Source organism: Halyomorpha halys, unplaced genomic scaffold, assembly GCF_000696795.3.
Source record: "Halyomorpha halys isolate HHAL.00 unplaced genomic scaffold, Hhal_1.1 Scaffold1462.1, whole genome shotgun sequence".
Classification (NCBI taxonomy): Eukaryota; Metazoa; Arthropoda; class Insecta; order Hemiptera; family Pentatomidae; genus Halyomorpha; species Halyomorpha halys.
In genome coordinates, this window is record NW_027107297.1 from 100,484 (window position 1) to 115,369 (window position 14,886).

General features: G+C 29.4%; 2 protein-coding genes across 3 annotated transcripts in view; one reads left to right on the forward strand and one right to left on the reverse strand.

The window, feature by feature from the left end:
* The window catches only part of LOC106689761 (uncharacterized), a gene marked incomplete at its 5' end in the record, with an annotated part of 48,398 nt that extends 39,456 nt beyond the window's left edge, over positions 1-8,942 (forward strand). The window contains 1 exon segment of the mRNA XM_014434922.3: positions 8,449-8,942. Within this exon segment, the coding sequence (XP_014290408.3) occupies positions 8,449-8,562 (114 nt within the window).
* A 267-nt stretch (positions 8,943-9,209) lies between these two features.
* Positions 9,210-14,886, reverse strand: part of LOC106689768 (uncharacterized) — a 13,027-nt gene continuing 7,350 nt past the window's right edge. The window contains exons 4-6 of one of the 2 annotated variants that reach the window (XM_014434931.3): positions 14,769-14,860; positions 12,860-13,016; positions 9,210-9,565 (exon numbers count right to left, since the gene is read on the reverse strand). In XM_014434931.3, the coding sequence (XP_014290417.1) occupies positions 9,450-9,565; positions 12,860-13,016; positions 14,769-14,860 (365 nt within the window). In that variant the 3' untranslated portion in view covers positions 9,210-9,449. Of the gene's footprint in view, positions 9,566-10,267; positions 11,101-12,859; positions 13,017-14,768; positions 14,861-14,886 lie in introns of those variants that run through there. The other variant, XM_014434930.3, reaches the window with a different exon arrangement.

The window sequence follows — 14,886 nt, forward strand, 5'->3', positions numbered from 1 at the left end:
TTTATACATTAAATAAAAAAGGAACTTCTGATAAAATACAGAAATTAAAATTATTTTAAAAATTAAAGACAAAAGATATTGTTGTGTTGCGACATAAAATTAAATTGTCCCTTGTGGAAAATGTTTGTCCTCGGGGAGGAAAAGAATGAATAATATACCTCTGTATAAATAAAAACACACTAATACCAAATGCTCACAAACATAACAGATAAATGTATTTATAGAATGGAACGAATTATTAAAAATATGTTGGCCGCAACAGAAGGAGTGACCTATAAGTATAGATATTAAAATGGTGCGCCTAGTACGGCACCGTCAAAAATTAAGGATAATTTAGATTAGTTAATCAGAAATGTTACCTTTTTTTTTTTTTTTTTAATTTTTCTCAAGTCATTTAGTAAGATTTTCAGTAGGGGATTCTACATACCTACAAAAGTTTTGCATCAAAGAATCACTTCAGTCGCAACCACAATGGAATATTTTTAGGTCTCTGAATCAGAATCCGAACTTTTTTAAAATCCAATATGGTGGAACCAATGTTGTAAACGAAAATTTCAAAATAGAAAGTTCGTTATTCAGTGGTTTATGGGTTCACTCTGAGGTCACGTTGCCCAAATGGAAGATTGAGGAAGATGTGCTGGCATTATTTGTGTGAAGGAAGGCAAGAAATATTTATATCAACCATATGTCAGTGTTTCACTTAACCAAACCCTAGACGGTATTTTCAATTTTGGAACATCTACTGTCTGATTTAGATTGAGATACTCCATTAGTACCAATTTTGAAATTTTCGTTTATCTTATTGTATCCGCGATTTTAAAATTTAAAACAAGTCGGGATAAATGCAAATAAATTAATATAATTAGTTTAATTAATTAATTAACTAACAATTAATCCTCATAAATTACTGTTATTGTCATTTTTCGTTATAATTAATAACATTAAATCAAACATTTATTTATAACAAATAGGTTCGTGGACATAAGTAAAGTATCCGATGATCTGTTTTTTGGCTTCAAATGAAAAGTAGTACGATTGTAAGTGATTTTACCTATTTTTATTTAAACCATGAAACGAGAAGAAAATTCACATTAATACGGTTCACTTTTATTCGTTTCAACTATAACAAAGGTATACAAATCAATATCCCAGTGTGAATTATCGCATATCGTTTGTCCTTTAGCAACCAAATGATCCTTTGGGACACTGTACAGCGTCCCAGTATCTCGTTTAACAAATTTTATTTCTTAGTAAGCCCACGGATTTTTACTTGACCTTCTCACTTCGATCGTAATCATGGACGGAACAAGGACTATGCCGACTAAATAGGTACTTAGAGTTCCAATATCAGGAGCCCCCGTTCTCGTGAAGTTAAAATTTTGGAAATAACCAGGAAGTTCAAAAAACCTTCCACAAAACAATCAAACAAGCCTAAAACTAAAATTTTAATTTCATAGCCTCTCTAATTTAATGTTCTCTCTTTAACTATTAAGTAAAGATTTAATTGTTTTGAATTTAGTAATTGTCATTTTAAAGGAACCTGATGTTTAAATTTAAGATATTTACTTGATCTATATGTCCAATCTCTACGCCATCAGAATAGCTGTTGATCAAAAGCGGAAATAACTGAATTTTTTTTTTAATAATTTATTTATTGTTATTTACAACTGTATAAAATTATATTCAAGTGGTAAATTTGCTATAAGATATTAAATGACATGAAACAAACATGTGGAAAATCCACCCATTGATAGAACTCCAATAACATAAATAGAGAAGAAGATCTCGGGACCATCTTCTTTTCAGACGCCTAGGCGGATTATCAGATAATGAAGGAAAAGCCAGGTTAGAAACAAGTGGGTTTGGGTGTTTGGGAAGTTTATCATGAAAGGATTGGTATCTGGTTCTGACCAAATCAGCAACATAAGGAACATTGACGTACTGATGGATGACTTGATTTGTGACAAAGTAAGGAGCATGAAGGATTTTGGACTGTAAGGATTGGATAAGAAAGGAATTCAATGGTTTAGCGGAGTCCCAAAGCTCAACTCTGTACTTTCAAAGAGGCCTTATTATAGTCATGAAGATCAGTCTTTTGTAATGGATTGGATGTTTAAACCATTTGTCTAGTAAATGTTGAAATAGCCGGAATCGACGAGCAGTTTCCTGTCTTTTATGAGGATTCCATGTCAATGTTTTGTCCAGATGTAGTCCTGCGTGTATATTGTAGCTTGTATATAGTTTTTCCCCCCCTTTTTGCAAACCATAACCTAGAATGCCCACTTGACCCATGGCAATCTTTTGAACATTTTTCTTAACCTGCTTAGCAATTTTTTTTTTTACATTGTTTTAATATAAAATATTGTATCAAAACTGAAGGATTCTTCATTGGTCTTAATTGCACAACATTATTAGGAAGTTAAATCAAGTTTTAATTAAACCACAAAAAGGTTTTTTTCCCTAAAAACAATTTCTGGATTCCCACCATAAATACTTTAAACTCTAATAAACGGCAATAAATCAATCAGTAATTAGTTCAAACGATAGTCTGGATGTTTTAAAATCATTATTAAAAATATTAATTGTATATTGCTTATGAGTAATAAACTTCTCTAATTTTGCGTTATAAGTAAGCTAAATTAATGGTAAGTTCATTTTACAATGCAAATCGCTTGTATAGCTCAACTTCACATTAATTAAATATTTTCCGCAGAGATAATTGATTTAGCAATATCATTCAAAATTATCGGATCGTTTGTAAACATTGTTGATAAAGTGGTTCCAAACCATCTCTGGTAATTTGATGATCGATGAAAATTAATTTTGATTATGATCATGATGGATTCCGTTTATGTCAACTTAATTAAGATTACAAAGTCGTTGAGGTTTACTATAATAAGATGAACATCCCTTGAAAAGCAGTCACGGAGAGGTTGATTACCGTGAAATTGTAAAATTGACCGATGCAAGACTGTTTTGCACAAGGATTTACTATTTTCCCTTGTTGCAAAAGGGACATGATTATAGTGTTGTAAAGAGGTGAAAGTTTATTACTGTGATGGGCCTTATTAAGAAACCTTGGTGACCATTTAAAAATATTTTTAAATTCGTTGATGGATTATGTCGACTATTGTATTTGTACTGAGGAAAATAATCAGGACGCAGTTGTTTTTTTTTTATTGGATATGCCGAAACTTCAATCCAAACATCTCGGTTATCAACAGGCCTAAAATAAATCAAAATAAAACAAAGATTACACGAGATATAAGTTGTAATAATCGGATGCAAAATGAGTAATGTAAATTCTAAAAATTATATTTAAATATAAAAATTATAATAAATTCTCATATATACAATGAACGGAGCCTAAATATTAAATAACGTTGTCCTCTGTTGACAGCATTTTAACAGTTTTTTTCTGTTTTACAAGTTATCTATTGACAGAAGTGAATATAAGCCACATTCATCTTCAAGCGGTGAAGATCAAGAATCAAGTTACAGAAGAATAATGCAACAGTGGGAAAGTACAATGCTTGGGAGGAATCTACCAAGCTACGTGGAAACGTTGCTTGCTGCACCTCGTCATCCCGGGACTTTCAGCAATCCTATTGTCCCGATACTCCACACGTACTTTCTACTCTATCTTGTATTCTTGACACCGTGATGGCAACTTCACGCCGTTTCTTTGACTTGGCCCGTTCCTCTTGAAGTTACGTTGCAGAAATTTCTTTTCAAGACGAGTAACTAAATTCCAACATTCCTAAATTTCTAGAAACAATAGCAATATTTTTGGAATTTATACAAATCAATAGCAACTTACGTCCTGGGCGTGATTACAATACCGGAAAACATTTATTACTAGTTAGCTAACTTTGTACACCTTAGAACAATACTTATGAATTACGGAAAGTTGAAAAGTATAAAAGATAATAGGTTGGACCAGAAGTATCCCAAAAATATAACCATGGTTAAGGTCATAAAATCTACTGTCCAGGATTTTCTCGAATAGTTCGGGATTCTAAAGATTTCTGCGTCCGGAGAAGTAAAATTGTTCAGGATTCCCGAATGAGTGACAATGAATTTAAGTGTGGGTTCTACTAAGCACTAACAACGAGTAGGGGAATATCTTACGCCTAGGTCGACAAGCTAATAATTTTAGAAAATTGCAAAAATAATAATTCGTTAAACGAAATTCCGTAGTGCAATGTATAACCACAAAATCCCACTCCAACATGGATTCCAGTGAAGTCGATATTTCTAAAGTATATTAAAAACAAATTTATTAAACATTTCTATATTCAATGAAATAATTATTGTTACGTATCAAAAGTAATGAGCGGGAAAATTTTAAATCTGCTTACTTCTCCGAGAAATGGAGTTAGATATCGCACATGACCTATTCCATAACTCCATATTCTTTTTTGCTTTCTCTTGCATAAACTTTCTATTAACGATTTGTTTGGTAATTTAAAAATGTGTGAACCACTTACTGTACAGAAAATTATAGATAAGAGCTATTATAGATTGATCAAGTTACAAATATCAGATCTAAATTTAATCTTTCCTTATTTTCAAGCTTCTTGGTTCAAATCAAACATCCATTTGCTTCTACTAAATTTGATATATATCGAATATTGTTCATAAATTATCTCAAATATAAAACAATTATAAACTTATTATAAAATTATTTTACGGAAACATAGATGCAGATTTTAAAAGCTTTAATCTTGGCTTTCAAAACATTTTATTGATTTTTGTTACGAATCATATTTGCAATATGATTTTGTTTCTTTCTAATTTACTTGTTTTCCCACAGATAATCCTATTGTTTTTACAAAAAGGTCTATGAACATATATTTATTTATATACATGTAATACGTATGTGAATTAAATGAGTTTTTTTTTTTTTTATAGATCTTCTAAAAGTCCACCTTTTTTTAATTTTTCTAAATCGCGATTAATTAATTGAAAAAGAGAGGAATGGAATATAAACAAAAAAAAAAGAAAAATGCCAATTTTATCATTCGATCATTAAATCATGATTAAATTGACAGTAAATTGGTCACGAAAGATCTTCCATTGTAGCAAATAGTTCAAGAACTCGAGATGAGTCAGCCAATCATGCTGAGGGGGAATAAAAAATGGCAACTTTCCAAAAATTTCGGAAGATTTTTGAGTATTGATAAGTTTTATAAAACAATTTAAAAAAAAAGTGTGTTATTTCTTTTCAGAAAATCTTCAATTTTTACCTAGACTAAACAAGGCACAAGCCCTTAATTAGTAAATAATGAAGTATTTAAGATGTATGCTCCTTGAAGCTTATTTTATTCCATAAAACCCTAAAATTTTAGCTCATTTTCCAATCGGTGCTCCATATCTTTAAAACTACCGGCAACAGTACAAAACTTCAAAGCAAAATATAATCTCAAACATATCAGCTCTAATAGACACCTATACGTTTAATAGTACCTGAAATATAGCTTGCATAAATTTGTCGGAACAACAAGAAATTATAATAAAATCAACATTTAATTAATTTATTTCGGGAAATGTAAAAACTACTACACCTACGAAGATAAACATTATTAACTACTTCATAATACGTTTAAGTAACTTCATTTTGAGTAATTATCTGAGTGTTTATCTCTCAACTATTAAACATTAACTGCTCAATTAGAGCTCATATTTTAGCAAATTTACTCTACTTCAAATTACGTTTCATTAGGTTTATTAGTTAGTACTGTAGGTAGTTTGAAAGATATGGAGCTCCCAATGAATTTTTTTTTTATTTTGGAAACAGCCCCTATTTTTTTATTTACTCTAATTATGGTTGGACGACTCATCGATTTTGACTAGTAGTTATCTTATAGCTTCCATTTAAGTAATCAAAGATTACTTAAGCACAATGGCACAGACAAAAAGTGAATAAAGAATACAGTTTTTCACAAAAGAGGCAACGAAATACTAAACCCTCTTATATACTGAAAGAAGGAGAGGAGCAAGAAGGAAAGAAGCAATCTTTGATAACATTTTTAGTATAAGAATATATCCTGGAAATTCCATGAAATTAAATTTGTTTTTCACAAATAAAAACGATTGCTATTACTTTTCGTTGCATTAACTGTCATGTGTATACCCCTTGAAAGTTAACTATCGCAACATATCAACCTTACCAAATGTAATGACGATAGGGAGGAAAACATTGTTTCTATATATTTACCCCAGAACAAAATTATATATATCAGAACCGGGCCCCAAAAATGAATCCATCCAAGTTCCAAAAACAAATCCACCACGGCACCCAAAATTTTCCTTTGGCCTTAAAATTGTATCAGGCCCAAGCCTCAAAAATAATCACACAGGGCCCTAAAAACCAATCCGCCTCAGAGCCCAAAAAACAAATTTACCCGAGACCTTAAAAATTTTTCAGTCCAGGGTCCCAAATATAAATCCGACTCAGGCTCCAAAATCAAATCTGCCCAAGGCCCAAAAATTATGTCATCCCATGCCCCAAAAATGAATATGTCATGGCCCCAAATCTAGGTATCCCTTTGTTCTAAAATTCAATATCCAAAGAAAAATAATAACTTGTTAGTAATAGAAAACGTGTCTAATGATCAATAAAAAGATATTTGGTCTTGAGGTTAGTCCTCTGCATCAGTTCTTTATTGGAAATAATTTTAGTCTAGTCGAAGCTAGAGGGAGCTGGTTGTACTAACAAAATTTCTGAGAGGGTACACATTTTTTTACAGTGTTATGGATTTGTATTTTTTAGAGGCTAAATATTATTGTGAGGTTTCAAACTAAGGAACAAGGAAAAACACCAATGTAACCAAGGTGTTTTTGCACTCTATGCAGGTGCATTTGTATTTTTTGCTTGGTTTGAAAGTTCCCCAAATTGACACCTTACAAGAATATGATCACTCCCTGAAAACAACATTAATAACCCCGTAAAAATAACAATCTCCTCCCTTAGAAATTTTGTTGGCACAACCAGCCTCTAACAACCCCCTGCTGGGCACTCCTGGCTCAGGTAGTCAGATATGTAAATACCAAATGGCAAGGTTGCCAGTACCAAGAAATTTTTTCTAATAATAATTAAATACAGATATCTGTAATAACACAAGTAATAACTATAGGGTAGAGATGTAGGGAAAATAAAAATATATCAAAATAACGATATTTAAAAAAAAAGTATTTCAACTTTTTATCCGATACATCTTTGTAAAAATTTGATTATGGAAAACAGATATTAAATATAAAATAAATAAAAAATGTCTAGGACTGCGCGGATGCAATGTTAATATAAATATATGCAATATTTATTTATATTGTGTGATTATATACTAAATATTGACACAATAAATACAACAATGAATACCATGTTAAATTATAGTTTACCTAATTTTACAATTAACACGAAAGAGGTGTGGCCTTGAGCATTTTGCTCATATTGGGAAACAAACGTCTACATTTTTCTAATATTTCATCTGTTTTGTATACACTTTTGTCTTCCTTCCGTTAATCCTTTGATGTTATTGTCGCTTGTTTATGTTACTCCCTCTTTCACCTCCCCACCTATACTCAATTCAGTTTTTCTAAGGCTCCTCCCAACTGTAAGACTGAGCGTATCTTTCACCTGTACACTTCTAAGGTGACATTCCATATGTCTCACTTGAGCATTTTTCCCACCTAGACACTTTCTACGTTCCTTTTTTTAAATCAGGAGCTGAGGCAAGAAGATCTTAGATCTTTTACGAAATCTGGATTCTTCAGCCCCTGATGGAAGAGCTTCAACTTAAACTTTCAATTTCAAATTGCATAGAAAGTAACCCTAACGATTTTTGTCATCATTACATCCAATTATACAAAAAAATAGTACAAATCCGCAACCATGAGATAATTGCTCACAGACACCACTTAGGGGACAAAAAATTAGTGCCCAGTAAAAAGCTCAGAGGGCCTCAAAATTTGGCTGAAAGTCCTACAAAATCATACTTACTCAACTGGTGACTGGTGATATTTTTATGACATTACAGCATGTATCCAAGAAGCTACCACCATTCTAGTCTAGCCTTATGATGTAGTGTCTGTTATCCCTGTTTCAATCCCCAAGTGAAAGTACAGAAAGCAGATGACCATTGGTCCATGGTCACGAGAAAGGTGCTCTTGAAAGAGACAAGATTAGAAGCCTGATTAAATTGATCATTATTCTCACAATATCTTACTGACCTAACTTGACTCTTCATTTGCCAATGGTAGGTCAGTGCAGATGGTGTTAGGTTGACATATAGAGGCATACCTTGAAATAAATAGTGCTAAAAATCAAACTATATCCCAGAAATCAAAACATTATTATGACTAACATTTAATGATTATAACCTACTTGTAAAATTTAATTAATAATAACAGTTTTTGCACAAACCATTTATTTTATATTCATTACAGGTTTTCCACTTATGTCATGCTGATGGCAAGAAAGAATCTTTCCTGTGTCCCATAGGAACCAGGTATGATAAGAAGTCAAATCTCTGCAACCCCTGGCGAACTGTACCCTGCTAGCTGTTCAAACCAATTTAACAGTAAGTTTAGATAAAGAGAGGGATTTAACAACTAAATCTTTATCTTAAAGATTCAGGAGTGATTTCATGAAACTCCTTGCTTGAGAGGCGAATATCTTTCCCTTCATTCTTTTGTATTATATTATTAATTAAGGCAATGAACATGCTGTAATATTAGCTTTAAAGTTTTGTATGGTAATGGATTATAATAGAGATACACTTGTTTTATTTTTGTAAATTGTGCCAACTTTTATAAGTAGAAAATATTGTTGAAAATAGGTTTGTATTTATTTCATTATTCTACAAAAAAAAAATATTGTTTCCAATTTTCCAGAATTACCTTTTTCCAATTATTTATATTTGATTGATGTTATTTATGTAATTAAATTATAAATTAAATCATTGAAACCAGAAGTTTAAATTTCTGTACTAACACCTCCTAAATAATTCATCAACCATTTATTTTTTGGGGATAAAAGTTATGATTTTTCTTGTGACAATTCAAATGAACTAACAAATTTTTCTGAGGTTATAGTTTTAAACTAATCCATCACAATGGGACTGTTTGTTTTCAAAACCTCTGAATGACTCAAGAGATTATTTTTAAAAACAGGAATATTTATATCATAAAGAATAAATAACTTAAAAAACTTTTTAAAAAAATCAACTATTTTGACAACTTTAAGTGTATATTAATTAAAACAATTCTACATAAATATTTCTTCTTCTGTATGCACATGTTTAAATTGATAAAAAAAAAAAAATTATTTGGGTTAGCAGATAATGCCAGGATTAAACCCAAAAACTTATACAAATAACAATTTAAAAACCTGCATATCAAGAGATTATATTAAATAAAATAAGCATTTACTTATTGATATAAAACATTTAGCACTTGTAATAGGTATATTCCATAGAAGGTGGACGAAATACATTAATGATTTTTTCTTCTCTCAATTCATGATAGAAGGAATATACAGTGAGGAAAGTGTAAACTTGATAGGCTGTAACAATTGATTAAACAACAGGAATTATTAAAATATATATATATATAATAGTATGTTTTATAATTAATTATAAAAGTATAAATTCCTCAAACATTATTTTATTGAAAAATCAAAGTACATAAACTTTTAATGATTATTCATAGTTTGTAAACTACCATTGCTGTATTCATTCAGCGTGACAAATTGATAATGAATTAAAATAATTCATAAAACACTTCTTTCTGTTAATACATAGTTGACAAATCAATTAAGAATTCTTTATGCTTGATATTCTTCAATTCATATTCATTTTTACAGTTCATACACTTTTACAAATATATAAACACACACAAAATAATAGAAATCACAGCTTAACAAAAATAAACTTAAAAAAGTCTACTGACTCAAAAATGTTATCTCGTCAAATATCCATATAATTTATAAATGACATGAAACAAATAAACTTAAACACAAACACATCACATAAAAGTAAAGGAATTACATGGATTCTTTGGTTTTTAAGTCACATAACTTGACATTAAGACTTACACAAGGCAACAGAAAATGGACATACAAGGGCGAACAGTTAATGTATTCACAATAAACTTACAATAAACCAAAAGGACAAGTCAAGAATTTGTTTTAAGAAACAACCATATAATTTCATCAAGAATAAGAATATGGTCAGGGGTGGGGGTGTGGTCAGTAATGATACTCAAATAAGTAAAACATATTTATTTGTGCCGATGTTTTGGCCTGAATAAGAAAACTATGAATAGAACACTTTTTGTTATAAATTTTAAAAAATTACTGAACAAGGTTTGTACTATTTTTTTCGCATAACCGGAAACTAATCCGAGGTAATCAATTATTACTAGTAGTTCACTTGTATACAGGTACAAGTTAATTTATATTTACAAAGGAAATGAAAATAAAAACTCAATATATTTGAAATACGATCAAAATGCATTACATTTCAGAGTTACTTTTACTAAAGGATTTTGAAGTTAGATGAGCTATAATTTATTTTAATGAGCATTATTACAATTTATTTTTTATGGGGAACAAAAAAAATTATTTAAAAAGTTTAATTCAGCTTTTAATGCTCATAAAGTAGATTAAGATATTCTTTCCAGGAATGTGTTTAAAGTTTATAGCAATAGTAAAATAATATTATTCTATTTATTAGGTACAATTAATTTAACGAGGATTTATTAAATAATACACTATTAGTTAGAAAGATGTATTTCTATAATTTAAAAACTAGAGATAATTAATATTTTTAATTAGAATACATTATTAACTTAAATGATATAATAACACAACACTTAAAACATATTAACATTTAGATAATTAATAATATATGAAGCACATGTTTATAGATGACATAATTTGTGGGAAGTACTCATCGATTTGATTCATCTAGGATATTACATGATAATGATGATAAGATGAACTATTTGTTGTTAATGGAGTGTTTTCATTTAAATTTCTTTGTGTTTTCAATTCACTATAGAAGGAATAGATAACTAGGAAGATATACACTTGCAAAGCTGTAACAATGAATTTCCATTGTTATTAACCAAATACAAAACAACTACATTCACATATAAATTCAACATATAGAAGCTCAGAATCATAAATAAGTGTTTAACAAAGGAGAATAAATAGAATTTAAAATAATTGGCTCAATTCTAATTATCAAAGAACAAACAAGATGATGAATAATTTGAAACTATATATTTTATTTGATCATACAAAGGTGATATTAATATTTAATCACTTTATATATCAATTAAACTTGTGTGTTTAATATAATAATTTAAATAAGGCTGAAATTAACTTTTGGAAATTTAATTAGCTTGTTTTTTTTAGTAGTAAGCACATTTTATTTTACATTTTTGCAGATAAATACTTCTGCTCAAAATTAGAACACTACATTAATATTAATCCTCTGAACTTTTTTAACCCACTTGAACTGGAATTTTTCAAAAACCAAATTAACCAAAAAAGAATGGTCGATCCCTCAGTAACTATTAGTTTCACTGCATTTGTTTCCAAGAAACCAATTTTTTTAAAAAAGTGATGTTAGTCAAAACTTTAATTTTTAATACTTAAAAAATTATTTTTTTACTTTTTCAGGATTTTTAGTTGTTTTAAAAATAAAGCCCAGTTTTCGTTTTTTTATTTCTGTTCGTATTGTTCAATCATTAATTAAACAGTAAATTTGAAATGAAAATCATTCCCAGTTTTATAAAACTGAATAATAAAGTGTTGTGCTAATTTTGATCAGATATCTATTTAAGTAGGTTGATAACTTTTTTTGTAAAAAATTAAAAATTATTTTACTAAATCGTCACTACTATGTTTAAGAAATGAACATAAATATGACTACTTTCCAGATAGCTAAAAGAGAGTTTTACATTTTACTTGTAACTTCCCCCTTTGAATAGTTTTTTCTTATTTCTTTACCTTTTTACTTTTCTGAGTTCTAGATTTATATTTGAGAAGCCTTTACTAAGCAAAAATAAAACTTCTTTTTTTTTACATTCGTTCCATTAAAAGTGATGATGACAGTATATGTTAATGTATCAATAAATAATGAAAGAAATTCTAATCAAAACAAAAACAGGTAGAAAAACAAAAGTAATTCCTCATTTTTGGTTCTCAGCTTGGTTTTAAGCCAATACACATATATCCATACTGTAACCATCACTTCAATTGACATAAAAAAAAAACTTCAATCAAAAAACAAAATCTTTTTAGCAAAAATATTTTAGTAAAAACTTGCTTAAGCCACATTAAGTTAAATGCTATACAATGTGTTATAAAAATTATTGTTGGAAATAGTAAGAGGTTTTGTTTTTCTGAAGTTTCTATATTTCCAAATTTTTTTGGTTTTTTGTATGTATTTCTAAGTCAACTTTTGTTTCAATGGGTTTTCCAAAACTGAGAAAAGGTTTTATTTACTTATTTGTTATTGTTTTTGAATTCTTACTTTGAGATTTTTTAAGGTACAAAAGTGTTTTTATTTAATTCATGCGATTACGCATCATTTATGATATTAAATAAAATATACCCTGTAATTACTTCATAGAAGCTGAATTTCAGGTCCATCTACTCTACATTTACAAAAAAAAAAAAAAAAAAAAAAAAAAAAGCCAAATAAACCAAGTCCAAAGAGCAAACTCGGTTCTTTCAGGGACATTCTAATATGCATTAATTTTAAACAATAACAATACTGTAATTATTTACATATATATACAATGGAAAATAATTAAATTTAATATTTAACAATAAATAGAAACTTACCGTTGGATAAGATTATTGCTGAAACAGTAAGTAAAAATGATGAAATAGTAATAAAATGGATGATTGACATTAGTATAGTAGCTATTCCGGAAACAATGCTAAGCCCACAAGAAAGGCCTAACAATAAAATCCAAGGTAGCAAAAGACAGGTATTTCTCTGAAACAGATAGTTGTTGTTACAAACCAAACTTAGCTCTTAAATCGATTATGATAAGTATGCATATTAGTTCAATATAAAATATGATGCAATATATTGTGTTAAATGATACATTGATTTTTAATAGGCAATTATTATTATTAAAATTATTCCTATTTTATGACTGGAATAATATTGACAATTCAATTATGAAGCAAATACCTAACATCTTGAAAACATTGATTCGTTAGATATTATATATTTTCACTAAAGAACCTCTCCATACCAAAATACCAGTTACTTTTTAAAACTATTTTTAATAAATCCTTTTACTATCAATACCTTAAAACCAAAATAATAATCATGAGTAAGGAAAGAGAAATATAATAAAAAACCTTTTTTAGTATGAAATATCCTTGAATTCTCCTGATTATAAACTATAAATGGATGAAGAACAAATCCCATGAATTTCAGATTCAAATTATGTTTAACCTATGAAAGCTGTACTACTATTGGAGATATGCTTATCAATATTAACACATTAACACAACAGCCCACAGAATCTTTTGGCATGTGTTGGTCTGGAGGATGTTGAGCGAGATGCGGACCAACTAAGAGGAAGAGTCAAATTGTATTGGGCTGCGAGAGGGAAAATGGCGTAATTGCCCACTTCCTGTGGCGTAGGAGAAAAGAAAAAAAACAAAAAAATAAACATTTAATGCCCATTAAGGGATAACTTGTAGTTAGCATTATAGCCTGACGAGTTATCTCGTTTGTAATAAAATTGGCTTTTTACAGTACAATTCTAAAAGTACTATGGCAGTTAATCTGTTAATAAAATAGAAAAAAGGTTCACAATTTCTTAGGTATAGCGATCCATCTCTAATAAAGAACCATGTAGGAAAAAGATTTATTCACTGGATTTGCAAGAATTTTGCCTCATTATATTGTGCTCCACAAGGATTAATAAAAGACTTTTACAAATTTTCTCCAGTTATGAGGATCTAAAATTAAGGTTGTGATGAGTTAAGGCAATATTCTGATAGATAAAGACATATCAAGTAGATCAAGTCATCCCAACTCCACTCTCTGAAGCAAACAATCAATACTACAAACATTTATTTTTTCATGATTAGAAGATCGATGGAGAAGAGATAGAGAACTGTTCAAGAAATGCATAAAGCAAACTACACTTTGCCTGGGGATACTCTCCTACTATTTCCCCTTCCTGTCATTAAGGTACCCAGATGTTAATACACACCAATGTTTGTTGTTCTGCCTTATATAATAATGGCAATTAATTTTCAATAAAATACAGATGAATTTAAAGTGTAAGTTTTCTTGTTGTTGGCTAAGAGAAAGAGAAAACAAACAGAAAGCTTCCATTACCCAAACTTACATGTAAATAGATTTTATTAAAAACAAATATTGACTAGAACCACAAACCACACACAAGTAAAGTATAGACTGAAAGTGGCCTCATGTGAATGATGCTGTACTGTGTAGTTTTTCGCTCTCATTAATTTTAAAAAGTCTTTAGGACAGGAAAATTCTGAGAAGATGCCTTTTAGGTCTCTTTAACTGATCAATTGCTAATCCCTGCATGTAAATGACTCTTTCTCCAACTACATTACTTCTTTCTCCTTCATACAAATCTCTCATACAGGTCTCTATTTTAAACCAGCCTTACACTACCAATTGAAGAAATATTTAGAAAGTAAATATATCCTTAAACACTATCAGGATTATAACAAGTCAATAAATAAAACTTACCTTATATACACCAAGTAGTAGTAGTATATTAATAATAACTGTAAAACACAGTCCAGCTATCAACAAATCAACTATGATTTTTGCAATAAACACTGAAACAAAAGATTATAAAATTACA